This window comes from Penicillium digitatum, chromosome 6, assembly GCF_016767815.1.
Source record: "Penicillium digitatum chromosome 6, complete sequence".
In the NCBI taxonomy this organism is placed as follows: Eukaryota; Fungi; Ascomycota; class Eurotiomycetes; order Eurotiales; family Aspergillaceae; genus Penicillium; species Penicillium digitatum.
In genome coordinates, this window is record NC_089389.1 from 2254158 (window position 1) to 2280154 (window position 25997).

The following is a 25997-nucleotide window of genomic DNA, read 5'->3' on the forward strand; positions in this document are numbered from 1 at the left end:
GTTGGAGTTTGCCTGAGCAATGGATCCCGCGGGAAAGTATGACTAATCAATTTCGCCGCATAAAGCTGAGCGGGAAAGTATGTCGCAGTTGCACAAGCAAAGCCCTGTGATGTTCAAGGCAAGGATACGGGATGTTTTGTTTCGAATTTTCCAGTTCTCGGTGTCTTGAGCTATAAGAAAAAGGGAAAATTCTAGATGGAAAGGTCTCGTTGACATCTTTTCGACATATGAAAAGGAACTTGGGAGACTGGTGAATTTTGCGATTATGATCATGGTTGCTACTCGATTGAAACACTAAGTATACAAATTATCCCTAGCAAAAAGAGAGGATGCTACACATTTTTCCCAAAACCGCGCAATGCAAGGGTATGGAAATAAAGCGAAAGAGAGAGAAAAATGCATAAGACAGAGAGGAAGGAAGTGGAAGTATGGAAAGAGATTATAGAAAACAAATAGGAGAAAGAGAGCTCAAGAATTGGAGCGAGCAAGTGTGGGTAGACAGTTATGAAAGGAGGTAACAAGGAGAGGCGATTTGAAGAAGAATATGGTAAGGAGTGCAGGAAATGATTTCAAGAACAGGAGGTTGAAAAAAAAGGAGAGACTTCAGTCAGGTGTAGCGAGAGTATGGGGCGGACGGACGCTAGGAGATGTCAAATGTGTGGTGTGATCAGTGCTATACAGTTGTTTCAAGCACTTGGGCGAGAACTTCGACGGCCGATTTCAAAGTCGGGTCTGATTGACCACAAATGGCGAATAGGAGATTATCTACGATTTGGTCGAGGTGTACCTGGAGTTCCATGCTGCGAGACCTGAAAATGGAATCTTTGGGATTGCTGGCAGATCCGGATGGAAGCTGGATACCCAGTGTGGTGTAGGCTTTTTTGGGGACACCGTCGATGGGGTGTGGTTCTTTGCGCGGAGACGTGGGCTGCTTAGTTCGATGAGTGTTTGATACAGAGAGGAGATAGTTTCGAGCGAGGAGTGCAGAACAGAGACAGTCGAGGAGGTTCTCCTTCACGTCGGGGAATATAGTACGGAAAGGCTTAATGAGAGCCTTCTCGTCACTTTTGCGAAGGAATACCATGACAGGGGAAGCTAGGCGGAGCATATGCCGAGGAAAATCCTTGACCGAGTGGTCAAGCTCATCCAAGGTCCACTCATGATCGTCTAGCGTCCAGTCATGATGCCATACCCGTGTTTTTTCAACATCCTTTTCGGAGGCGATAGACGCAGGCCGTAGCGAGGGAGTTGTTGGTAGGGATGACTCCCTTGGGCTCACGCTACCAGATCGAATCTCAGGTTGTGGACATGGCTCGCGCTCTCCCTGCGCAGCTTCGGGCTTTTCGCAGATCACAGTTGATCCTACACTGTCCGAGGAGGTCAATGACCCTGGATCGGTATATGCATCGTTATCATCGTCATCGACTTTGCTGTCGTCACGACTATCAAAGGAATAGCCAGAGTCACGAATTCGGTAACCATTGTCAGACATGTCTAGTGGAGTGTCCGGACTAAATGCAGATACTTCTTCTTGGCGTTGATCTGGAGTAGTTGGCACGGTGTTTGGCAGCAAGCATAGCGGTGGAATTGGGGGAATTGACGGTGAGGATTGTCGAGCGATTTCGACCAGCTTCGGTTTTGTCTTGCTAGCAACGACGAATCTCTATTACGGAGTCAGCTTTGAATAGTACATCACAGTCACAAAGTAGGAAACTTGCCACAGGTTCTTCGAGGGCTTTCCCTCCCGGGATGATATCCAGTTGTGGCATTGGGGGATCATTCTCCACGATCTGGAACTTGCGCCGATTGGTGAACTCCTTTGTAGATGGCGTTTGGTCATTTATCTTGTCAACTGGCACACCTTGCAGCCATCTTTCACAATATGAGAAGTTGCTGGGCACCCAGCTAGATTCGCTCGTAACAGTCCCAGTCCGAGGGCGTTGGGGTCTGGGTGAGATCCCTGAAGCGAGGCCTTTCTCGATTTCCAATGGCTTGGGTGAAGCTTGTGGTGGTGCAAATCTTTTTGGAGATTGGGGTTGTGGCTGCTGGGTATTGCCAGACTTGCACTGGCGTACAAACTGTGAGTGAGCTTCGTGAACATTGATCACGTCGGTTCGTGCTTGATTTTTCCAATCTGGGGGACGATACGCTGTGTACTGTATCCTTTCCCCGAATTCTAGCGTTGTAATTGTTGTAGAAATATCGGGTTGTTTGGTCCTGTATTCGCTCTTCTCGTCATTTCCCTCGGTTGATCGACATGACCCATCTGAGGACTGAGAATCAAAATAAGATATCTCAGGACCCGTACTTGCGGGACGCGATTCTGATAATGGCGGGCTGGGCAAAAGACCGAATGCTTCTAAGCTGCCACAACCAAGGTGTTGGTGTGAGCGCCATGTTCGTAAAGTGTGATCGCCTGTGGCCTTCAAAGGCTGGCTCTGCTTTTCAGGAAAGTTGGGGGGAGGGCCATCGACAGACACAGGAGAGGTCGGAAGCCTCAGTTGAAACGGCTCTTTCATTTTTCGAACCGAGCGGAAAGGTGACACGCAAGCTGGCCCCCGGTCTACTGGACGCCGTGATATGGAGCTCGAAGCGTCATGCGACTCTATGTGCTGCATCACTGGTGGCGGTACGAATGATAGCGATGTCATCTGTCTGCTTCGCCTCCGGGGTACGTAGGTGGGAGACCACCGGCGAGGTGATGGGATGGGCTCAGCCATTGTCATCGGACCGTCGCTCGTCGAGGACGTGTTTGATCCCTGGTTTTTAATATGCGTTTGGATACGGGCCGGAAAGCATGCATGGCCAGGCATCTTTCTCGCACTAGGGTCCATCTTTGACAATGGTATTCGTGGCTAAAAGAACAAAAGAGCTTTGGTTTGAAAGCTCGAGTGAAAAAAGCAAAATGTATTGCACAAGCGTAACCCAGATGAGATTGCAATTCAGCTTGTTTATTGTTGAGGTCAAAACAAATGAGCATATGTCCCTGCAGGGGCTCGATATGTCCTTATACAGCGAGTGTGGCACTAGTCCGCTAATTCAAGGTGGGTATTGTCGTCAGGCTCAAGTGATATCCCTTGACAGGACTACAACCCTGCAATGAAAGCCGGAAAATGTTCAACTGGACCATTCCCCCTTCGAGCGTGAAAGAGGGTCTGTCGCCTGGCACGAACACTTGTATTCAGGTTGTCCTAAGCACGGTCCTGGTAATAAAAGTGAGAATGAGGTCGCGTCGTCCTTGCATCCGAAAAAAATGAGAAGATAGGACTACGATGTTCAACGATTGGCTCCAGATCTCAATTTTTTTATCCTGCGGGCGCCCGTCAACGTGGAGAGGCCCATCCGTTGCCTCAACTCATCATAGCCAGGTCCCGACTGGGCACTTGGAATGAGACATTTGGGATGCAAGAGGGGGGAGAAGGGAGCCATGACGAATCAGGCACTTTTGCAGGGCACCAGGATCAGCCAGAGGGTGCATTTAAGCGGGTCTTCATTGGATCTTGTGTCTCATCGCAACAGCAATCCACCCCTTCTGGGCCATCCCTTGCATGTATCTGGTTCAAACCGGTATTGTTGTATGTATCAGCAAAATTTATGGAGGTTTGGATATAAATCCCTGACGACGTTTAGATTGATTGCCCTGGACAACCATTTCGATTCGAAATAGACTGAGAAATCAGCACTCATTTTGGTTAAAACTGGCACAATATGATCCCTCATACCTGTTCACCTCGGTTGACCCAAAAATGCCGCTGACTAAGAATGATAGATCGAACTCCCGGTTGGTCTAATATGAAACACGGCCCAATTAGTTAAAATATGCATTTGAAACAATCGGTCTATCCACTGATCAAGAAGGATCGGGGAGATTTTTGAAGGTTGCATTAGCTAGAAAGCCAAATTAATTCAGATGGATCACATGCGGCCCGTGGATGTCAGGATGGCGAGTGTAGTCCAAACAATGCAAACATTTCGTTATCAATCGATGGAGAAAAAAAAAGCTCGAAAGAAATGGACAACTTGAAACCAACCTCCCATATTTTGTGTGACAGCCCTCATTCTCCCATTCCTGATGCTTTCCGAATCTTTCGTGGCATCGACGCTGTCATCTGCCAAATCTCCGACTGCCTCACTCAGAGATGTAGGCGTCTGCGTTCACGAATTGCAGCCTTCGTCGATACTGCGATCGACTTTCAAGAAGAGCTCAACTTTAACCAATTGTCTGGCCGTCAGCCCCTCGCATGTATTCACAGCCCAGGCAGATAAAGCTGTCATTCATGTATACAACCGAGAGAAGGGTAACCAAGAGGGTGTTGTTCCTTTTCCAGAGCGGATACGCAGCATTGCTGTCGCGGGGGGCAAGTATGGCGATGTCTTAGTTTTGGGCACTGAGGGTGGTCGATTGATTGTTTGGGAAGTAAGTTGGATCAAATTAACACGTTTCCCCATGTCATGCGTCTAACATATTTTTCAAGACATGCACAGGACGCCAAGTAGCCACAACCGCATCCCACCTGCAGCCAGTGACCTCACTCGTCGTCGACCCCACGTCCAACTTCATTTTGTCTGGCTCCGCTGATGCCAGTGTACATGTCTGGTCCTTGCCTGGAATTCTTTCGTTCTCGAAACCCGCTCTCAGCGCGACACGCCAACCCACGAACTCACCTATCCGAACTTTCTCCAATCACCGTGCAGCTATCACCTCGCTTGCCGTAGGACATAGCAATGGCCGCCACAATATCGTGGTATCAACCGCAAAGGACAACACTGCGATCGCGTGGGACTATCATACCGGCCGTGCTCTGAGAACCTTCCTCCTTCCCTTGTCCGCAACATCTGTGGCTCTAGACCCGGTCGACCGGGCTTTCTACGTGGGGTATGAGGATGGCAGCGTGCAATCAGTAGACTTCTACCGGAGCCAATCTGCGCAGCATCCCCTTCACGACCCTTCAGTACAATCAACACCCGCGCAGGTGTCCATGGAGGACCGGTGGCTCCCTCCCTCGGCTGAGACAGGCTCAGTAAAGACAATCTCCCCCACATATGATGGCACCACGTTACTCTCGGGCCACGCGAATGGCAAAGTACTGTCCTGGAATGTCGCACGACGGAAGTATATAGCATCAATTGCCGACTACACGCACCCGATCACGAACCTGGTCATGCTACCTCCGGGTGGCATCCCTCACCCTTCCTCGGATTTGAAGAGAAAGGCTCACACCATCGTCAAACCGCGCCATGATAGTGGCCTTTCGGCCCCGAACCATGCCCCTGGCGCCATCCCCGCAGAATATATGTTCCACACTCAGATCACCGCACCACCTGACTCCCGCAAACCAACTCTATTCTCTCAGGCCCTTACTCACTCCTCTTTTCCCTCTTCCATGATCGAAGATGGTCTTGCAGAGCTCGCAGCATTCCGCCAGTCCGGTAATACGGAAGTTACCCGTGTTGCCTCAAGCACCGGCATCGCTAGGGAAACCGCGGAAGACGCAGCTGCCCGCGATTCCCAGGTCACCGAGCTCGAAAACGAGGTGTCTATGCTCAAGAAAAAGGTTGCGGTGAATGAGACTGCTCGTCACAATGCGGACGATGAGGTTGTACAGCTGCGCTCGGAGCTCGCCAATCTGCAGGACTATATCAATGAGTTGCATGAGAAGCAGGAGGCCGCACAGCAGGAGAAGGTCCTGCGGCAAGCAAGGAAGCAGGAGCACGAGACAAAGAAACGGGAAGCTTGGCTTGCTGCAGAGAAGAAGGGTCGCAATGGCGATGCAGTTGTTCAAAAGATGGACATTGATGCTGCTATGACTAGTGACTCAGATGATCAGAGCGACGAATAAACCAAAAGCTTTGGATTTTTAGTTGGCATGTCAATGGATCGGCGCAGGGGTTTGGATCAACATAACTATATATCTTAGGAGTTTTCAGGTCAATATTAAAAATGTCCGCCACGTTCCTGACAGTGGACATGAGTGCAATTCAATTTCTTTGTCGTTTTTCTCTTATTTTCTCGACACCGTTCTCATCTATGTATTTGAATAGATGGGCTATCATCCCTAACTGTGTTCTGTTCATTGGATATCTAGCTTTCAGTTAGCTTGAAAGTGTTCAATTTCCGAGCCACCCGGTTACAATAGTTTTTTTTCAATTCCAGAAACAGGGTGCTCGTATCTACAAAATGTCATTTGGAGGGGATGATCCCATTTCCTGGTGGGTCAGGATGTTCACAAGGCAACCCCAAAGGGGCAGCGATAATGTAGAGCTCTCACGGCAAGATGCGCAAGGATGGGTACAATTGTCTCAGAGAAATTCTGCAGGCTTCTCTGCTCGTTCACCAATTGCATATCTATATGGCAGTTGGGACTTAGCAAGGTCTCAATCCTTGTATGTCATCCAGATTCTTATCCTGCTGCTCGCGCAGATCCCCTCCCGTCGGATTTATACGCAGGGGGTTGATATCTATGCAACTAACAAATACAGAGACCATGGGTCTCAAGTTAAAAAAACGGTAAGGATCCAATCGATGCCTTTATGTTTGTAGCAGCATAGAGCACTGCCAAAGAGTAAAAAAGGAACCTGCTGTTTCTCCATTACCACTAACTGTGAAAGCCCCACCTCTCACTTCTAACAACACACCTCCACCGGACAAGAGACACGACATATTCCAGGGAATCTCCGAAAAGCTCAAGCCACCGCATGACCACATCCCTGTTCAAGAACCTCTCCCTCATCAATCTCTTTCATAATATCAACCCCAGAACTAGTTCCAATGCGGTGCGCTCCAGCCTTAAGCATCCGCAACAAACTCTCGGCAGTGCGTATACCACCACTAGCCTTGATGAAGGATGTGCACCCACACATACTCGCCGCCAGTCGCATCTGCCTAACCTGCTCAACACTCGCACCACCATTCCAGCCCGTGCTAGTCTTGATATAGTTCGCGCCAGCCATGCACGACACGATCGTCGCATCAATGAGTTGGTCATTGTCAAGCGTAGACGCCTCCACAATGGCCTTGAGTGCGATTGGCGGCGGTGCTGCATTGCGTACGGCATGAATATCCTCGTATACCTCTGTGTACCGGCCCTCTTTCAACAGGTTGTACCGGATCACCATGTCGAGTTCGGTGGCGCCTTGCGCGACGGCTTCTTTCGCCTCGCGCACTTTCTCGGCTGTGGCATGCGTGCCCTCAGGAAACCCGACCACGCATGCGAGTGCCGTGTCGGTGCCTTTGACGTGGCTTGCTGCACGGACGACGTTCTCGGGTCGCACACATACGGCGGCGAAGTTGTATTCCAGGGCTTCTTTGCATAGTGTGTCGACCTGGGTGGGGTCGACTGGGGTCGTTAGGAGGGTGTGGTCTATTGTCCGGTGGATTTGTGTTGGGATTGGCAGCTGGGACATTGAGTGTCTGGGCAGCTGCTTCCTCACGTTGGACATCTTTTCCACCCATTCGGCGTCCGTTGATGGGATTTCACTCATAATGGGCGGTTTGTATAGTGTGCCTTGGGTTAAGTAGCATGCCGTCAGAGTGGTTTTAGGGATTACTCCCGGAAATGTGTTCAGGGCTTCTGCAACACTTGGCATAGAGGGGAAGAGGGGATGTCACGTGGCGCTTCTGGAGTCATCATGATGACCCGTGATTCATATTGACAGGATGTGACCTTGAAGAGGCGGTGCTGTGGCGCTAGGGACTAGTGTGTTTGTCTCGGTTTGGCACTTTCGGTAAATACTGACGATGTATTAAGTTCATGGATGAGCATTAACCTGTAGTATATGTAAATTTCGAAGGTTATTTCAGCAAAGGACAAGATTCCGTTGAATATCAAGTGCTTTGCAAGATACATCGCACATGACAAGCTTTCCAGCCAAAAAGACAACAAACCAGGGGATACTGCGATATCTTGGTCCATAAACGTCCTTTCTCTCCTCTGGGTTACATATGGGCAGCAGCAAATCACTCAGACTGTCTGCTTACTGACAGCTCTTACACTCCGGCCCACGAACGTCATCCACACGTCCCACGCGCCGCGGTCCGAATCCCGGACCACCGCCACCACCTCCTCCACTGTAGGGGGTTGTGCTGCCTCCCCAGCGAGAGCGAGTTGTATACTTATTGCCCTGGTTGTTGATATTGAAAGACGAGTTCTCGGCGGCGGCATAGGAGTCGAGCTGCGATTGGTCAGATTGATTCAGTTGTGGAATTTGAAAGAGTGTCAGGGTGAAACGAAAAGCGTATTGAAGATAAGTTGTCGCCTATAACAAAGTCTGTAAGAGGTACATACCGATAATAGGGTAGTGAAGTACAGGCCGAAGAAGAAGTAAACGCTTTCGATGAATCGGGTGAGCCGCACGGTGAGCGGGGGGCTGTGGGCGCGCTGGTCAGCGATTTAGGTCTACTTTCTGCATAGAAAGAAGATTTTTACCTCTGGACAGCCTGCCCGTTGGAGAAATAAACTGGCTTGGGGGGGTTGGAAGACATGGTTGTGATGGATGATGGTTGTCAGAATTGAAGATGTGAGTTGAGGTGGAGTGATCAACATGGCCGGGCCGGGGCCCACTTATTTATAGCTGCACCCTTTTCGTTTCCTCCGCAAAGCCCAAGGCTGTACCATCATTCATACCTAGACATACAATTTAACAATGATCTACATGTATTTTAAGATGCTTGTATTGTTGTCAATCAATGACATCTTCAGTGATCATGTATAGCTCATTTCAAGAGGTATCTGAATGCTGTCTATGTACATCGCGTTCCACAATTTGCAATCGTCACTCGGAAATATATTAAAGAAAATTGAATCACTGCTTCTCGTCCACCGACGCAGAGATCGCATCCACTTCGCTGCGGATCTCATCCAGTCTATGGAAGCCCTCTTCAATCACCCATCGCTGGCCTTGGGGATTGTGCAACACGTGGCAACTGGCACCAACCACTAACAACCCCGGTGGTCGCGATCCTGCCTCTTCAAAGGCCAGGCAGATGTTCTCCAAAGTCGAGCGAATGACACGCTGATCAGGACACGACGCTCGCTCAACAATTGCACAGGGCGTCTCCTTAGGCCAGAGTTTACGTGTTTGCGAACCTGTGTCTTCCGCAGGGAATGTAGTGAGGGAGTCCACAAGAGCAGAAAGTCGGTGAAGAGCCATGAGGAAAACAACAGTCTGAGTAGGGACATAGGTGGGAGGGTTTGGAGCAGCCCCCTTTCTGCCGGTTCCTGTGCACACAAGGACTTGGTCGGAGACGCCGCGATGAGTTGCTGGGATATCGGCGAAGAGGGACGCGCTCATGGCGCTGGTGATACCGGGCAACACAACCGGGGAATAGCCCTCTTTTCTAAAAAACTCGAACTCTTCCGCTCCACGTCCATAGAGATATGGGTCTCCCTGTTTCAAGCGAAGGACTTGCCGTCCCTGCTTCAAAGCTGCCAGACCCATCACGAGGAACTCTTCCTGCGCCTGGTCTGCGTTGCCTGGGAACTTGCGTGCGATGTGCACTTCCGTCCGGCGAGGGATCAAGTCTAGGACTGGAGCGGGTACGAGCTTGTCTGCGAGAATGATATCAGCATTGTGGATTGCCTGGTAAGTGGCGCGGGTGAGCAAGTCTGGGTGACCGGGGCCAGAGCCTGCGAGGACGATCTTCCCCTTCTTTGAGGAGGTTTCAAGGCCGTTTGTGCCATTTATGGTAGCACTGCCAGATGTGTAGGCCTTCAGGATGGCATTGATATCGGCATCGGTGATAGAAACAAGCTTTCGGAGAGGCCAGTATTCACAGATCTGAGATAGCCAACGCACCCTTCTTGTTTTCGCGGCGGCAGCATCGCTTCCTGTGACCAAGTTGTTGAAAGTGTGTTTTTGGCCTGTACTGTCGTCATCCTCTCTGTCGAATATGCCTTCTACTAGTCCAGCGGTATTGTCCTCTTCCCACAGCCGCCTCCGCACAGCACCAAGTCTGTCGATGGCTGTTCCAAGGTTTGGGGGTAGGAAAGCAGCAATCTCCCTCCGCAGTCGGGATGCAAGCTTGCACCCTCGACCGGAAGTGGTGATTCCAATGTGAAGGGGTCCGTCTGAGTAGGTGGAAAGCAGGGTGAAGGAGCATAGTTCGGGGGCATCTGATACGTTCACTGGGATTCTGAGGCGCCGACAGAGCTTTGATATGTGTGTGCCTAGTAGGAAATGTGAGTAAGAGTGGGCTAGGAACAGTATAAGCAGGTCATACTTGATGAGTTTTTGCTACCCAATGTAACAAAAACCAAGTCCACAATGTGATCAACTTCTTCTCTACCTAGACTTGTCAAATCCTTATCTTGAAACTCATGACGAATCCACTGGGCAGAGCCATTGGCAATGTGTTCAGATAAAGTGAAATGCATCTCATCGGTCTCCGGCGCAACGATGATCGGCGTTGCGCCGACCTCGAGACTCTTCGCACATCGAGCGGCGGCAAGAGGATTTGAACCGACAATCAAATGGACTTGTGATTCGGTATTCCACGCAGCCATCAATGGCGCGGGTGAGCTGGGATCGGATGAGGCGTCCTTCATGGTAAAGTATAGTAGAATGAAATGTCAAGCCCCGCCAACGACGCTATCAGCATAGAATATGCCGAGTTCGGAGCGGTAAAAGAGCTCAAATTGCGAGATACTCTGGAGCTCCAAGTTTTCAAAGGAATTGGAGCTCGTTTCCAACAAATAGAGCACCCAATGAAGTGACTTTCTAGACTTCCGCGGAGAAAGCGCGAATCTCAAGTCTGAGCAAAGGGCCTATCACGATTGGTGATAACGGGCGATAAGGATCTCGAAGTGGGGGATGGTCCTGGCACTATTGACAGGAAACCCTAAGATTCGGTTTGAGGATGGACGACTCAGACAAAGATCCTTGGGGTTATCCTTATACCATTGACTCATATAGAGCAAATATAGCAGACAAACAACTCTTCCCAGAATTTTCTATACATCTGGATCGCCCAAAACGGCTAAAGGCAATTGCGTGCTTGTTTCCACGTGACTTCAAATGCCGGGGAAGAAAGGCCGAAAGTAGCTTAGTGGGCTGTGCAAGTAAGGACGGGTGCGTGGTCTTTAACGTTCTGGTCTCGACGTCGGACTTGGAAATTTGACTTGGCTCAAAATAATGTTGGGGTCAGATCCAAGGGCAGCAGAACGATGTCTTTTCAGATGTCTTGCCTGCTTCATAGTAATAACTAGAAAGATGATAACTATTCACAACAAAAAGCACACCAATGGCGGAAAGCTCACATCCTGCCTATAGAAACAACTTTTCTATTAACAGCACCCATGGACGATAGCCTTTAACATTCTTACTCTTCCGTGCCAACGCTCCTTCTGCGACTCTTCAACGTTATTTCCTACGCTACGAATGAAGCTACATACGACTACGACACTTCACACTTCACAATTCCGTTCCACTCCCACCGGCAATTACCACATCATGCTCTACGGGTCCAACTTCTTCTTCTCGTCAGCCTGATTTGTTTGTGACCCCTGTCACTGGAGTTGAGCGCGATGAAGTGAATGAAGTGAATGAAGTTATGAATAGTCAGATCCATGGATGCTCCCATTCGAGTCTCTACGGCAATTTTTTCAGCTGCTGTTCGTGTCCATACTACGATTTAAAATCCTTTTTTTTTAAAAAAAAAAAACTTGGTCAAGTCAACTGCTATCGTGGTTTCCCCGTCAAAATGGATTTCAACCCCAAGAGTTGCCCTTGAATGTGTCGTACGCTGTTGGCACAAAGGTGACCATGTGGTCTAGAAAATTTGAGATGAAGAAGGGCCATGGACTTGGTGGTAGATGGCCCTTTGAGTCACGGTGAGAGGACTTGGTCTGCTTTGCGTCAACAGTGTACAACACATTCAATGGCGAACAGCGGAACGAGAAGGCCCTCTCACATGTCAACGGGAAAACTTCGATCAACTGGCCTGGGTGCATGTTGGAGACGAAAATAGAGTCCCGGGCCCATTTCCAGCAACCAGTTGGGCAATTGATGGGAGCGACCCTAGAAGGACATTTTAGTCAGCAGGTGTTTCTCAGACATCAAGTCTACGAGGAACAAACTACCGGCACCCCGAGACATTCGACTCCAAAATTGGCATTTTCGCTATCAAAACACACACGCCGCCACCCGAAGAATCAGCGGGTGCATGAAGGGGGCTTGAAAGAGCTATTCTCACATGTGGTGGAGTGAAAATCAATGTCAATGGCTTCTGACTACAGCCGAAAAATGTACATCTCACAATTTCAACACGACGTTCGATCAGCATACATTGAATTTTCGACCTTTTGATTTCATGGCAAGGTATCGACGGTAGCCTTCGACTGGCAAAATAATGATTTTGATGTGCATGTGAAAGTGAAAGTCCATGGTTGGTCTGAATCTTCTCACACTTAGTCACGAGTCGATGCCCTTTCTTGAAAACGAGATGCTCAAACTCTTGTTTGTGGAAACATCGATATCGCAAATCCTGCTCTTGGTTTTACTATGTAATCCAATCGCTGTTCTGTTACTCATTCATTCAAGCATGTGCTTGTCTAGATGCATATCGGAATCTGCTCTTGACACTGATACCAACTAACTAGGTATAGCCCAGGTGAAAAGCACAGAGACGCCCGTCCTCGGGAAACACCACGATCTAGTGGTCCAAAATCCACGGATGTTCATGTCCGGCTACTTAAAATGTAGATTCACACAATTTCTACTCTGTAGGGTGCATAGCCCCGGAGGCTTCTGACATTTGATCATATAGTGTTGAACATTTGGCTAGGAGGCTGTTATGGAATTAAGCTGGTTGTGGTAAAGATGATCTTATTACTATAGAGTTGTTGCGTAGGATAAGTACGCTGCTTAATAATACGTATGTCATCATCCATCCCTCACAACTGCCCCCGTTGAAAGCGTGCTGCCGCCCTCGGTAGCATCGGATGTGTGTCTAAAAGTCCATTGCAAGCTGGTCGTGCGGGGAAAGGGGCGTCTGTGGTGGCGGCCGGACCAAGGTAGCAATTGCCCCCACTTCCGCCTCAATTGTCTCATCCTTCATAGTTTCAAAGCATCGGTCGACAAGCATGAGGCCCTCAGCAAAAGCAATGGCATCACGAACGGCGTTAAGGGAAGTTCCGAGCCCTTCCCGCATCGCGCGTACCACGCGCGGGTCCCCTTCAACGAAGCGGGCGCGGAAATCGATCAGTCCAGCGTGGTCAAGGGAAGTAATCCGCGTAAGATTTGTACTAGTACCAACGTATTGCCATAGTGCCTCGACAGCTAGCAGCAGAGATATGACTGGGCCGACGAGGTCGGGGGCGCCATCGATTTGGCTAATTAATTCGAAAACGGAGGTCCGTATTTTGTAGTGGTCCAGAGCGGGGTTTTGCGATAGCAACCCGTCCCCAAGAAGGGATGTGTGCATCAGACGTAATATTCTCCTCTCTCTCCTTTTCGCGGCGGGCGCGTCGTCGTTGACGAGCAGTAGGGTTGCCGAATGAGTCGAGGATCTCGTAAATGTCTTCCCATGGGATAAGCTTGAGCTTGGCTGCGTGCTGTGCTGGGGGGTCTTGGTTTGGGAATGGTCTTCCGTAGGTGAAAGCCTGACCGTCGAAGCTTGGCTCCGGAACAGTTTGCCAGGTATGGTCGTATGGTCTGTTATCGGGGAAGGCAGTACAGGGGAAGTCGTTAGCTGTGTCACAGATACGTTCGCGGAAGCCGTCGAGGTCCTGCAGACGGGCGTATGCTAGGTCTTTCTTTGCCTTAGTCTGGTAGATTAAGGCGTACGCCGTCGGATTGTTGTTCATGATAGATCGGCACGCCACCTTATTTTGGCCGCGGCTGATAGTGGCAACATGGACTAGGTCAACCGGCCCGTTTGTACAGTCGGGCTTTGGGTAGGTAGTGGTAGGTGTGAGATCCTCTGTCACGGAGTAACATGGTTGGTCATGGTCGTCCTCGTTGTCCTCGTTGTCCTGAAAAGGAGGGGCCTGCCAGTACGCTTGAGGATCCTCCTCAGGGTACTCCGCATAGCTGTTGTATTCCTCATCTACGTAATACGCGTCAGTGTGGGGGTCATAGAAGTGCTGGCCGTCGTAAAACGCTGGCAAGCTCTCGTCGGGAGGAGCAACTTCTTGTGGCTCCGCTTGGTATGCTGCGGCTGGCCGAGCGCGTGGCTGCCGCGCTACGTAGCCTGTGTTGGAGTAACCGGCTTGATTCCACGGCTTGTCAGAGAGCACGAGCTGGCCGGCTTGGTTGGTCTGGCCCTGAGGCTGCTGCTGACGCGGCTGGTAGGCTCCTTGTGGTTGTTGCTGCTGAGGCGGTACGTAAGACGTACGCTGAGCCTGGGTTTGAGGAACATTTGACGGTGGCTGGTAAGCGTTCCTAGGGAACCGCTGCTGTGATTGACGTTGTACGTTAGGAATCGAATTCCACATAAGCTGGCGATTGTCAGTTTGTGTGTCCCGTGGCCGGAAGGGTAGCTGGTATGCTTGTTCTCCACGACCGTAGGCGTAACCTGCATTACGAGGATTATACTGGGGCTGGTGTTGCTGACCTTGATAACGAACTGATTGGGGCTGCGTCTGACGCTGCATCGGTCGAGCGCGTTGCGACATCTCATACCACTGTCCATAACGCAAATCTAAGTCTGCCATGAACTGCGAGATCGTGGTAGCTGGGCTGGGTTCCCGTATGTCACGCTGAAGTGCTGGTTCAAGACGCGTCCACACTAGGCGGAGCACTGTTGTAGTACCTGTTATCTCGGCTGCTTGGGCGTCTCGTAACATGTTTTGGGCCCATTCTGTAACACTGCGCCCTGCGCGTACGTCCCGCCAGGAGTAGACTGATGACGGTGCCATCACTTTGACGATCGCCTCTGTGGCGCGCGGCTTGAACCGTCTTTCAAGGGTGGCGAACCAGCCCAACTCCAGAGAGCGGACACTTAAATCCTGCCTCTCTTCGTCTGACAGCTCCGCGCTGTACCATCGAGCTGCTGCCTCCCGCAGGCACGATGGTAGGTTCGCTCGGACCACTTCCTCAGATTTCAACGGGATCAATGCCTTTAGCAGGTTGATGAAGGCATAAACATTCGTGTAGTACATGGTTCCCCGAAGAGTGCGTACATGTACGTCTGACGTAGGGTCAGGTGTGAAGTAACCTACGTCGTCCGTCTTCCAGTGCGCGGTGCTATGTGGTGCATCCTGTCCGTCTCGACCCGGTGGCCCGCGGATATCGTCACGACGCGCCGTGATGACTTCGTCAACTATTGCTCGAACGTTGTCGACCTCGCGTGTACGAGCTCGAGTAAGCGCGTCATCAAGGATTTCATGCAGTTCAGCCCTCGACAGGGTGATATTGGACGAAGGTCCCTGCGGGACGTCCTGCTGTGTGCCCTGCATTGGGGCTAGTGGGGTAGTGAGCTGAGGGAGGCGTAAGTTGTATGCGAAGCGTAGGTGATCTTGTAGGTGATCTGAACCCTTCTACCGCTGGTAACCCAGGGGCTTAGCGACCGGAAAATTCGGTAACCGTATGGTATGCCTAACCAGAGGACCTCTGGCTTAATCAGGACATGCTACCAATGTGTTATGGAATTAAGCTGGTTGTGGTAAAGATGATCTTATTACTATAGAGTTGTTGCGTAGGATAAGTACGCTGCTTAATAATACGTATGTCATCATCCATCCCTCACAGAGGCTGGTAAGTCGGTCTTTTTGGCTGGTCTCAATGGCATTTTAACACCGTGAACAGAAAGCAGGGACCCAAGAACAAGAAACTTATTGGTTTTATGGTTATTTAGAAGAGATTGAATCATAGCTGGGAATGTTATAGTGCTAGGCAAAGCAGACGACTGGAGTAGAAGGCCTACAACATAGGAAGACAAAGTCATGGTTCGGTCACGTGGGGGCAGAGCTTCCAGCTCGAAAGGCGCGCAACACCGGAGCTACAAGCATCATCTCCATCACCCTCTTCATTCCACGAATCTCACGTTGTCAAGCACAACAAAAGTGCTCAAATAAACTTCCTACCAACTCAACCTACTAATCTTCTAAATTCACTCACCGGCTCCCCAGCCTCATTCGTCATCATGTCCGGCGGCCTGCTGAAGCCCGAGAAGGACTACACTAAGGATGCCGACAAGCTCATCCCAGAGGCTGAAGATCTCGCAAAGGTATTTCTAGACCGGTTATTCATATTAAAGCCGATGCTAATATGCATGGTTCTAGACCGATGTCCAGGGAGCAGTCGATAAGCTGTTGGGTTTGGAGAAGCAATCCAGACAGGTATGACGCCGAATGTCATCCCCAATACTGATCCACCCAAACTAATCAAGATTCCCTTGTTCAGGCATCCGATCTTGCCACCACATCCCGACTCCTGATTGCCATTGTCACCATCAGCAAGAACTCCGGCGATTGGAACCTTCTGAATGACCAAGTGCTGCTCCTATCTAAGAAACATGCCCAACTCAAGCAGGCCACAACGAAGATGGTGCAGACGGTGATGAAATTCCTGGATGAGACACCCAGCCTGGAGGTGAAGATGTCTGTTATCGAAACTCTGCGCACAGTGACTGAGGGGAAGGTACGATAAGAACCATGTGATATGAACCGGAGTAACGCTAATTATCGCAAAGATCTTTGTTGAAGTAGAGCGAGCCCGTGTTACCCGCATACTTTCGAATATCAAGAAGACCCAAGGTGATCTCACTTCGGCAGCAGACATCCTGTGTGAGTTGCAGGTGGAGACATTTGGGTCAATGACGAGACGGGAAAAGACAGAGTTCATTCTGGAGCAGGTCTCTTTGTGCATTGAGCGCGGAGACTGGACCCAGGCTCAGATTCTTAGCCGCAAGATCAACAAGCGGTACTTCAGCCGCAAGCCGAAGAAGTCCGTTGAGCAGATTGAGACCCTCAAGAAAGAGGCAGAGGAGCGAGAAAAGACCCGTGGCCCTGATGAGCCACCCATGGAGGTGGATGACGACGTCACAGATCTCAAGCTTCGTTACTTCGAACAGCAGATTACCTTGGCCAATCACGATTACAAATACCTCGAGGTTTGCAAGAACTACCGGGAAGTCCTGGACACGGAAGCAGTTGAGAACAACCCAGAGCACCTGCGCGCCGTAAGTAAACATTTCTCATCTCGAAATGCAGGCCACCACTAACCCTACCATAGTCACTGGCCCGCATTGTGTACTACGTTGTCCTGTCTCCCTACGATAATGAACAATCAGACCTCTTGCACCGCATCAAGCAAGACTCGCGATTGTCACAAGTTCCCGAGGAATCCCGCTTGCTGAAGCTTTTCACTATCCCCGAGTTGATGCGCTGGCCTATGGTCGCCGAGCAGTTCGGCCCTCACCTGTGCAACACCGATGTGTTCGACGCCGAAGTGAAGCAGTCTATCGATAATCAAGCAAACCAGAGGTGGAAAGACCTGCGGAAGCGGGTCATCGAGCATAATGTCCGTGTAGTGGCCAAGTACTACACTCGCATTCAGATGGGCCGTCTGACCCAGCTTTTGGATCTGACCGAGGAAGAGACGGAAAAGTTCATTAGCGACCTGGTCACGTCGAAGACCATCTATGCTAAGATCGACCGACCCGCGCGGTTGGTCAACTTTGCCAAGCCCCGGGATGCTGATGACGTTCTGAACGAGTGGAGCAGCGACATGAAGAATCTGCTGGGCCTGCTCGAGCGGATCGATCATCTGATCACCAAGGAGGAGATGATGGCTCGTATCCAGCCCACTCGCAGTGACATGGGCAAGGCGCATTGAGTTGGTTTGAGATGAAAGCGTGCATGGGAATTGGGCGCGGGGATTTTACTGTCGCCGCGTGTTAAATAAAATCGCCGGTAGACCCATGAGTAGTGAAGTCGCAGGATTGATCTTTATATGATGCATGCACAACACAATCTCGGTCTCATATTAGTAGCAATGGTCAAGTCGTTTTTATCAAGGGAGGAAGCATAAGTGCTACATGCAATCATTGCCTAGAAAATCTAATCTAATCTTTCAAAGATCTAGCTCTGTCTAAATGTACAAAACCCTCACCCTCAAAACGGCAAATCCATATCATTGACATCCTCTTCCTCCTCCTTCCCCTTATCATTCCCTCCGTTACTACGCTCCAACTGCTCCCGAATGAACCGCACAGCAGCATCGAGATACGGCCGCTGACTTGGCAAAAAGTGACCACCAGGATGCCAAACAACCAGCCCCTCCTTCTCGGGCTCACCAGCACAAGCCTCAATCAAAGCCCGACTTCTCGACTCCTCAACAAGAGCATCCAAAGACCCAAGCACATGCAACACGGGCGTCTGGATAGCAGGCTCCTCATAGAAAGCCCTATACCGGGCCCCAGGCGACCTGAATCCAGAGTAACAGATAGCAAACTTGAGCTGCGGATGCTGGAACTCCTCCTCACCAAAGGGCGCCGGAATCTCAATCCCCGCCGCGCCATCAGTGCTTATCTTAGAAAAGTGCTCGAATGACGCCTTCCGGCCGGGCTCCAGCAGCGCCGCGACCATGGCAGCCAGTGCAGCGCCCTGCGAGAACCCGATCACGCCATCGAAGGGACCTTCTTCTTTCAGTGTGCGAGCTACTGCTGCAAACCCTTCTTCGAGACCGGTGTATAACGGTGGGTCTGCGGTGTTGGAGCGTCGCCACCAGCCGTATGATTCAATTTCATCGTCAGGGTTGCTTTCCGAGGAGGGCTCGTAGCCTGGGATGTCCGAGGGCAGGAGGCGGATGGGGGCTGTTGGGTAGATGGCGGAGACTTCGTGCAGGGGAAAGGCCTTTTGGATACTTTTTGTCAGGGCACGGCTTTTGGCGCTGAAGAGGCTACCGGACTGCGTGTAGCCGTGAAGCATGAGTAGTTTGAGCGGTTGACGCGTCGAGGTTGACGGGTTGGGGGCCATTATTGCCAGAGATCGGGTTTGAGGGATTCTGGAAAGTAAGATGGATTTAAAGGGATTGAAGCAGAGGTTTGTTTTGTACATTTGAGGAAAGAGGGGGAACTAGTGACTCTCCCCCCCCCCCCCCCCCCCCCCCCTCTTCGATGTAGGTGCGATTAGATAAGGGCGCGGAGTCCTATTTGGGAAATTCTGACCCTCAACAGCTCCATCACATCAACATCCCAATTCAAGTCTTCCATATTTCTCATCTCAGAATTACCACATCAAACCTGCAGTCATGTCTACTGCCAATATCCAAGACCTCAATGCCAAGATGCAGGCGCTCATCGAGCATGTCTCCCCCACCTCAGACCACCACGCAACACCTTTCTGAACCCCTCAATAATCCACCTCACAAAAACATAAACAGTAAATTGCTAACATTTTGGTAACAGTGCCTTTGAATCCCACCCCCAGTGCCAGCCCCCTAACACCCACCCAACTATCTTCTTCCTGTACGACTTTGTCCGTAACAGCCATAACCAACTGAAGGCCGTTGACGCCGACAAGTATGCTGCCGGCGACAACGGTGCCAAGGCCGCCGTGAACGAGATTGAAGGTCGCAATGCATTCGCCAACATGCTCATCAATGACAAGTCTGGAAAGTTGTCCATGATGACCGGCGGTGACCCCTCCAACCCCGCTGATTTCGGCGCGGAGATCAAGACCAAGGCTCTCATTTTGACCCAGTAAGGGGTTCCATGCTCGAGATTCTTATTAATTTCTACATTTTTGTTCAACAGGATGAGGCGTCGGGAAGAACTTGGTCTGTCTGCTTGCTTGGTCTTTGGTTTCTATCTTTCTCTTCGATGCTGACATCGCTTGTCCAGTGGCTTCTTGTGCACCAACGGCCTCACTCTATCATGTCATGCCTTCTATATACATCCAAGCTTGAGTGGAATTGAAGGGTTGGTATTTCTCTCGTCTCCACGGAAAAGAAGAGGATCGATAGATGACCAAATAAAATAGGAGTATCGGGCAAGGTGACAAAAATACCTTTCTCTAAGCTTGGTCACTTTGAAGCCCATCCCAAGGCAGACAAGCGTGGTGTGCAGGGTGGGGAACTCGCCGGACCCGCTATCTCAGGGCAACTATGCTGTATGTCCACAGTCAAATGTAGAACAGACGGCATCATCCAGAGTTGGTCTTCAAGCTTTCGAGTGTTCTTGAACCCAGTAGGCGTAGATTTTACAACCCCTCCCCCCCTCTCAGAGCATAACAAGGCTAACGGAAGTGCAATTGGAATAGAAGCATTTGCAAATCCCCCTACAGGACCCTACTGACTTTACCAAGCGAAGAAGAAGTAAACCAAGGGAGACAAGAAAGCAGGGCTATAGATCACTATTGTGTATATAGCATGCTTCTCTACGATGTACAGAACCCGAAAATCCTCACTCCTAGGGGCCCCTGCTTCAAGCGCAGTCTCTGGGAATTTTCTCTTCGACCACAGAGTTGGTGTGATAAGAACTCACCCGAAACAGTTCACAGTGCAAATATCTGTAGAGGTCAAACCAGATGACAAGAAATTCCCAAGAATAGTGTGAATCCAGAATCCATGTAACAGATACTCGTGATCGCTCATATTGAGAACGTCAGTCTGCGCAAGGCAGTGCGCACTGCCAACAATGGAGGAATTTAAGACGACGAAAGCAATTGCATTGGTCATGAAATGACTAGTTGTAAGGCCCCGAAACTGCATCAACGGAAAACTACCATGGTGTCCCGAGTGATAGGGGAAGAACCGAAGAATAAATATCCTTTCAAGGGGGGTTGGAACAGTGCCGTAGGAGTAACCAGTATGTTGACACGGGAACACGGGAATGCTCATAGCCAGTGACCAGTTCAAGAGAAGAGAATCTTGTTCTTGGGGTTGAAAGGTTCTAATTTGGCCGGGTGTATGTGTGTACCTCGTGTGCATGTTCTTGCATTGATTTGATGCATTTGGGGTTCACTGTCTCATCTAGCCCAGGCTAAGGCTGACTGGGACAATAGGTGGATTTTCTGGTGTCTGATGATCCACCACAAGGCGCAGCGAATGGACTCGAGCACCCCTTTCTATTGTATGGACCCGTAGCCAGGAGTCAGTGCGACAAGGAAAGGATGAAATCCGACAGTTACCCTCTGTCGACCCCCCGCATTTAGAATCAAGTTATTGGGTCGCCTTATCCACCTGAACCCCTTTGCATCTTGGCAGATTCACTTACGATGTATACAGTCGTTACTTCGTTGGAGAGCCAAGGATTGATCTGACAGGTAAGCTGAACTAGCTCGTTCCAAGGTCTCTGAGAAAACTGTAGTTCACCATCCCCAATACAATAGGGGATTCTTCTGGTGTTGTTGATCGTTGATTTTCTCACTATTCTCACTCTCCATAGGCTTGATCAAGCTAATCGAAATCATTGCAGTGGCATCCTCGGCAGGTCTATTAGAAATGCGAAGCTCGTGTTGCTTTGGGAGCCGTGCAACGGATTCTCACAACGCGATCTGAATCTAGGAACTTGGAACTCTCATTCAGTCACAGACCACTCAAGGATTGCGAGCTAGACCGGCGAATAGCACATATAACGGGTCATGGTGATCCATGTGACATAACAGGATGCCATGCACGGCATTGTAGAGCTACGGCTATACATCTACAATTGTCAGCCATCCAAGGTACAACTCATGACATGGAGTGTGGAGCCCGATATACAGTAGTCGCAGGTACATTGAATACGGTAAACACAAGAAAGCAGAAAATCAGAACATAGAACAGAGCACATAGTCAAGCGAGGTGCCTTTTTTGTGCCAGACATCCGGAACTCCCTTAGCAAAATGCTAGTTGCTTTTTTTCGTATGCTTTTTGGGGGTCGTTGACAGGGTCGGGGCATTCCATCTTCTATCTGTCATCACGCGCAAAGGAAATCAAGAATTCAACGCTGAGATATGAATCGTCACCGCGAAATGCAAAAAAAAGAACACGCAGTGGGTGGAAAATAGGATGATAAATGGGTCCCAAAAGGCCACATTCAAATTTTGTCTTCTTCAAGAGGGGATTCGGCACACTCATATAATATGGAAAAGGAGCCATATCACATCATCTGCAAATCACACGCCCTCACGAGCCCAACACCAGTCGAAAAACAGTTAAGAGAAAAAAAAAGTCTGCCCAGGTGGTTCGGTAGGGGAAGGGTGATATTGAAAAAAAGGGTTGTTTGGTATGTGACATTTTGAAGCCCGGCTGAAAAGAAAGAGAAGCCCAGTGTATGGAACCGGGCTCGAATAGCAACTCTCTTCCCGAAACACCGAAAACCGAAGCCGAGACGATCAAAAAAAAGGTAAGAAGAGGTCAACCCCGGGTTTTGGTATTTTCATCCTAATTTCTCCATGCTAAATTCTCTCTTTGACGTTTCAACCGGAACATAACAAGAAAAAAAAAGTTTTTCATTCGTTTCTCGTTTACTTGCGGCGGAAAGAGCAGCCCTCGGTCAGACGGGCCTTACCACCGGTGGGCTGGCAGAGGACGGTCGAGCAACCGGCGCAGATGACGACGGTCTGGGCGTGCGAGAAGACGGTGGTGATGGTGAAGCAACCGGGGCACTTGACGTCCATGAAGAAGGAGCGGGGCTGGGGCACGAGGGTCTGTAGGCGGAGAGGAGTCGATAATCAGCCATCATTGTTCCAAACATTCCAAAAATTTCCATATCATTCCTGTCGTTCGGTGCCTTTTCCCATTTGCTCCATGTCGAGCTTCGGAGGTCCAGGTCGAATGTCCAGAATTTCGCCCCTCGTCGGGTTGATAATTTCACATCTTTGGTGCATCCTTCGGAGGTAGGTTGGCTCATACCTTAAGCTTGTGCTTACGGGCCTCGGCCTGGGGGGTGGGGTTGAGGAGATCGACCGCGAGAACCTATCGACAGCATGTTAGCGTTGGTGGACGTTGGATTTTTGGAATCGATAATCCATGTCATTCATGTCCGTGTGTATCGCATCGAACATGGACCGATCGGAAAAGTAGGGCGAAAATGGTCTTACCATCTTGACGAGTGAAAGTCGATCAGCGAGATAGTTGATTAATGGCGCTGATGGCGATGGCCTTGTGTGATGCGGATGAGGTGGTCTTCCAAGAGAAGTCTGAAGGGATTTGGACCGGTTTGGGTGGAGGTAGGGCTTTGTGCCGCTTTGTGCCCTCGCTTGTCCTCATTCGGGAAGGCGGCGAACTTTGCACCAATCAAAGCCGGATGAGGTAAGCTAATGAGGTAAGCACAAGCTCAAACGCTGGTTCCGTGTGGAGACGTGGATTCCGCTGCGGGCAGGCAGTCAGGTGCTTCACTATTCTTCTACATCAATCTCAAAACATCCTTGGAACGGCAATTTTACAACTCTCATATTCTATCGCTAGAACACCACTCCGAGCTAATTGCTCTGTGTTGAAGGGAAGCTAAAATTTGTACTGGAAAAGTCATTAGTCAGGCATCATTATCTCCAACGCGCTTTTCAAGTGTCCGATTGATACCCGACTCTCCCACTTAGCTCAATTGAAACTTCTCGCCTGCGGTAATCGAGGTTGAGATGCCGTCCACCACAAGCCCACCATCCCCCCTGGATCGAGCCGACAATCCCTTTATTTGGTCTTCTTCGACACGCCGGTCTTGCGCTCGGTCTCCTCGACGAACGGGTACTTGATTGTGAGGCACCAGATATCGACGTAGTCGCATATCGTGGTGATAATGTCGAACTAGAGGAGATCAAGATCAGCGAATCGTCGCGCGCAGGGATGAGGGGAGGGGAAAAGTACCACGAAGCTACCGTACACACCGACAGCCAGTCCCAATAACCCAAATGTGAATGCCACCTGCCCAACACCAAACCCAAGCACGGGGGCAGACCACAAGCCGACCATCGCACCCACGCTGTCCAAAACACCCAAAGCGAGCGGGTACAGCAGGATATTTTGGTAGGGGAAACTCGTCTGAGTGAGGTGGCCGATGATAATGCGGCCCACAGAGTAGGCATTGATAAGACTTACAAACACTCCAAAGGGAATGGTGTAGTTTTCCAGAATCACTGGCTGCAGGTATAGGTAGGCGGGAATGAGAGTCCAGATGACCGCCAAGGGCAGGAGGCCACACAGCGGCCCGACGGGGTCCTGGCCTCGCTTGCGACACACCTTCATGACGTTCATGATACTCGAGCCGATGGCTAAGCAGAGCATGAGGGAGCCATATCCAAGATACCAATATGTAAAGGGCAGGTTGTACACCTGGCTTGGGAGGAAGCCCGGCTTCGGCACCCCGATGGTTTCCAGCATGGGCTGGTGCCAGAAACTGCCGCCGCCCATGTAGGCGGTGATCAGGTAGACGAGGCATATGGTGAGGATGCCCTCGACGGGACCGGAAATCACGCCCAAGGTGAGGACTTGCGTATAGTATTCATCCCATGTTTGAACGTAGAAGGTCATTGTTGCTGTGATTGTCAGAGACGATGTATGCTTTGAAGGGCATGGAGAGGGCTGGGCTTACATCCGAATAGAGCAATAAAGGTCATCCAGGACTGGCCCATGTTCATTGCCGCCGCGAAAACCAATACGCTGAGACCGGTGTTGCATGCGTCGACACCTAGTAACGTAGAAACAAACAATCAGAGAAATACGCTCTTTGGCATTTTTTCATGTTGTCTTCGGGAACTCACTGTGATCAAAGAGCTCACCCAGCGGGCCACTCTGTCTCGTCCTCCGTCTAAAATGCAGCCAGCATCAGTAGAACGCCTCTGAACTATCGAACAGAATTTTGTAGACGTACGCCTGCATGCCATCTACGGCATCGAAGGTCTGGTACAGGAACAAGCCAATCGCACAACTGACATAGACCCATGGTGGGCAGTCCGTATCCAAGTTCGGGTTGTACCACATAACGGTGAGGAAATTAATTACCACGAACATAAATCCGGTGAGAGTAATCTACCAAAGGGAGGGATTAGAATATGTTCTTAAACTCCAGAAACCATAACATTTTCGCTTGGGCAAGACTTACGGCGTTGGGTCTTTAAACACGCAAAGAGTAGATGAATAGAGTCAGCCATATTGCGCTATGTATAGATCTCTTGGAATGAGAGGACAGGAGACGAGGAAGAACAGCATATCAACACTCAGTATGCAGAAAAGGGCACCAGCGCAAGGATGTATAAACCCCTGCACACCTAGTCCGGGGAACGAAAGCAAGGAGAGGGAGCATACTCACGCCATTCCCATGGGGAAGCAGCGAATCACGTAATTGGTGTAGAACGGCTTCAAGATATACCGACTGACAGGCGAATGGTCGATTCCAACATATTTGTAGTTCTTCAGATTCGCCAATTCGTGTTGCCGGATGTACACCATTCTCTTGGTTGTTTTGCGCGTCTGTGAACGCGGCGGTGTCTATTTGGGTTCTTCGTTACGAGCGTTAGGCATGTAATTAACGCAGCTTTCGCAGTTAAAAATGTGAGGTTCGGGTACTGCTGCGAGTTTCAGGCACGCGACTAAGGTCAAAGTGTAATCATGAACGATATCGCCGAAGGTATCGCCGCAAAAAGGGAAACTGAAAACAGAGGGGGAAAGGAAAGGATGAAGAAGAGGAGAAAGAAGAAGACCGGACCTCCGTTTGAAAGAAACAGCCGTAGACGCAGGTCTATGGGAATTCGATTTTTAAAGATCGACGTTGGAGAAAAAGGCCACTTGGTCTCGATCTTTTGTTGACTTTTTTTCTGCCGGCGGAGAGAAAGGATGAGGTCTTAGATAAGATCGAGATGTTCGTCTTTGGTGCCCGCACTAGTTCGTATGTACTGGATATTTGACTACATGCTTGTAACTTGTTCCTCTCGGCTCGGCAATCTATGTGCAGATTACTGTTCAACTACGTAACACATCAACCCAAGCGATCTAAGCGTTGCCATTGAAATGCCTCAAAGTGGTGAGATGAGCAAAAAGTGAGGTTGTCCGAGGGCACATTCGGGATTGGCAATGAGATCTGAACGCAACGGACAACATGGGGAAAAGTTTTTATATTTGACTAATGGATTTGACTC

The 25997-nt window shown here is 50.1% G+C and overlaps 11 protein-coding genes across 11 annotated transcripts; 3 read left to right on the forward strand and 8 right to left on the reverse strand.

Annotated features, from left to right (window-relative positions):
* Window positions 1-673: 673 nt before the first annotated feature.
* On the reverse strand, window positions 674-2720 carry Pdw03_5816 (Unconventional myosin heavy chain 6; the record flags this gene model as incomplete). The annotated part of the gene is made up of 2 exons (XM_066101174.1): window positions 674-1663; window positions 1719-2720. 2 exons carry the CDS (start codon window positions 2718-2720, stop codon window positions 674-676), a joined length of 1992 nt encoding a protein of 663 aa, XP_065958114.1.
* A 1352-nt stretch (window positions 2721-4072) lies between these two features.
* Window positions 4073-5840, forward strand: Pdw03_5817 (Ribosomal assembly complex component Ipi3, putative; the record flags this gene model as incomplete). Its single annotated transcript, XM_014682808.1, has 2 exons — window positions 4073-4417; window positions 4476-5840. 2 exons carry the CDS (start codon window positions 4073-4075, stop codon window positions 5838-5840), a joined length of 1710 nt encoding a protein of 569 aa, XP_014538294.1.
* Window positions 5841-6684: 844 nt separating this feature from the next.
* Window positions 6685-7482, reverse strand: Pdw03_5818 (Deoxyribose-phosphate aldolase, putative; the record flags this gene model as incomplete). The annotated part of the gene is made up of 1 exon (XM_014682809.2): window positions 6685-7482. The coding sequence occupies one exon, from the start codon at window positions 7480-7482 to the stop codon at window positions 6685-6687; it is 798 nt and encodes a 265-aa protein (XP_014538295.2).
* Window positions 7483-7974: 492 nt separating this feature from the next.
* On the reverse strand, window positions 7975-8482 carry Pdw03_5819 (Deoxyribose-phosphate aldolase, putative; the record flags this gene model as incomplete). Its single annotated transcript, XM_014682810.1, has 3 exons — window positions 7975-8172; window positions 8286-8367; window positions 8427-8482. The coding sequence occupies 3 exons, from the start codon at window positions 8480-8482 to the stop codon at window positions 7975-7977; spliced, it is 336 nt and encodes a 111-aa protein (XP_014538296.1).
* Window positions 8483-8802: 320 nt separating this feature from the next.
* Window positions 8803-10544, reverse strand: Pdw03_5820 (Siroheme synthase, putative; the record flags this gene model as incomplete). The annotated part of the gene is made up of 2 exons (XM_014682811.1): window positions 8803-10166; window positions 10220-10544. The coding sequence occupies 2 exons, from the start codon at window positions 10542-10544 to the stop codon at window positions 8803-8805; spliced, it is 1689 nt and encodes a 562-aa protein (XP_014538297.1).
* Window positions 10545-12946: 2402 nt separating this feature from the next.
* On the reverse strand, window positions 12947-15678 carry Pdw03_5821 (reverse transcriptase; the record flags this gene model as incomplete). Its single annotated transcript, XM_066101175.1, has 6 exons — window positions 12947-13328; window positions 13426-14435; window positions 14552-14573; window positions 14620-15416; window positions 15473-15549; window positions 15621-15678. 6 exons carry the CDS (start codon window positions 15676-15678, stop codon window positions 12947-12949), a joined length of 2346 nt encoding a protein of 781 aa, XP_065958115.1.
* Window positions 15679-16081: 403 nt separating this feature from the next.
* Window positions 16082-17775, forward strand: Pdw03_5822 (Proteasome regulatory particle subunit (RpnE), putative; the record flags this gene model as incomplete). Its single annotated transcript, XM_014682812.1, has 5 exons — window positions 16082-16165; window positions 16221-16277; window positions 16342-16578; window positions 16631-17119; window positions 17173-17775. 5 exons carry the CDS (start codon window positions 16082-16084, stop codon window positions 17773-17775), a joined length of 1470 nt encoding a protein of 489 aa, XP_014538298.1.
* Window positions 17776-18053: 278 nt separating this feature from the next.
* Window positions 18054-18917, reverse strand: Pdw03_5823 (Dihydrofolate reductase; the record flags this gene model as incomplete). Its single annotated transcript, XM_014682813.1, has 1 exon — window positions 18054-18917. One exon carries the CDS (start codon window positions 18915-18917, stop codon window positions 18054-18056), a length of 864 nt encoding a protein of 287 aa, XP_014538299.1.
* A 274-nt stretch (window positions 18918-19191) lies between these two features.
* Pdw03_5824 (uncharacterized protein) lies at window positions 19192-20236 on the forward strand (the record flags this gene model as incomplete). The annotated part of the gene is made up of 8 exons (XM_066101176.1): window positions 19192-19244; window positions 19349-19642; window positions 19697-19719; window positions 19784-19792; window positions 19850-19861; window positions 19923-20009; window positions 20093-20128; window positions 20202-20236. 8 exons carry the CDS (start codon window positions 19192-19194, stop codon window positions 20234-20236), a joined length of 549 nt encoding a protein of 182 aa, XP_065958116.1.
* A 2155-nt stretch (window positions 20237-22391) lies between these two features.
* On the reverse strand, window positions 22392-22970 carry Pdw03_5825 (40S ribosomal protein eS27; the record flags this gene model as incomplete). The annotated part of the gene is made up of 3 exons (XM_014682815.1): window positions 22392-22574; window positions 22780-22842; window positions 22968-22970. The coding sequence occupies 3 exons, from the start codon at window positions 22968-22970 to the stop codon at window positions 22392-22394; spliced, it is 249 nt and encodes an 82-aa protein (XP_014538301.1).
* A 586-nt stretch (window positions 22971-23556) lies between these two features.
* On the reverse strand, window positions 23557-25311 carry Pdw03_5826 (CDP-alcohol phosphatidyltransferase; the record flags this gene model as incomplete). The annotated part of the gene is made up of 7 exons (XM_014682816.2): window positions 23557-23670; window positions 23731-24398; window positions 24455-24550; window positions 24624-24670; window positions 24734-24891; window positions 24965-24974; window positions 25172-25311. 7 exons carry the CDS (start codon window positions 25309-25311, stop codon window positions 23557-23559), a joined length of 1233 nt encoding a protein of 410 aa, XP_014538302.2.
* Between the last annotated feature and the right edge of the window lie 686 nt (window positions 25312-25997).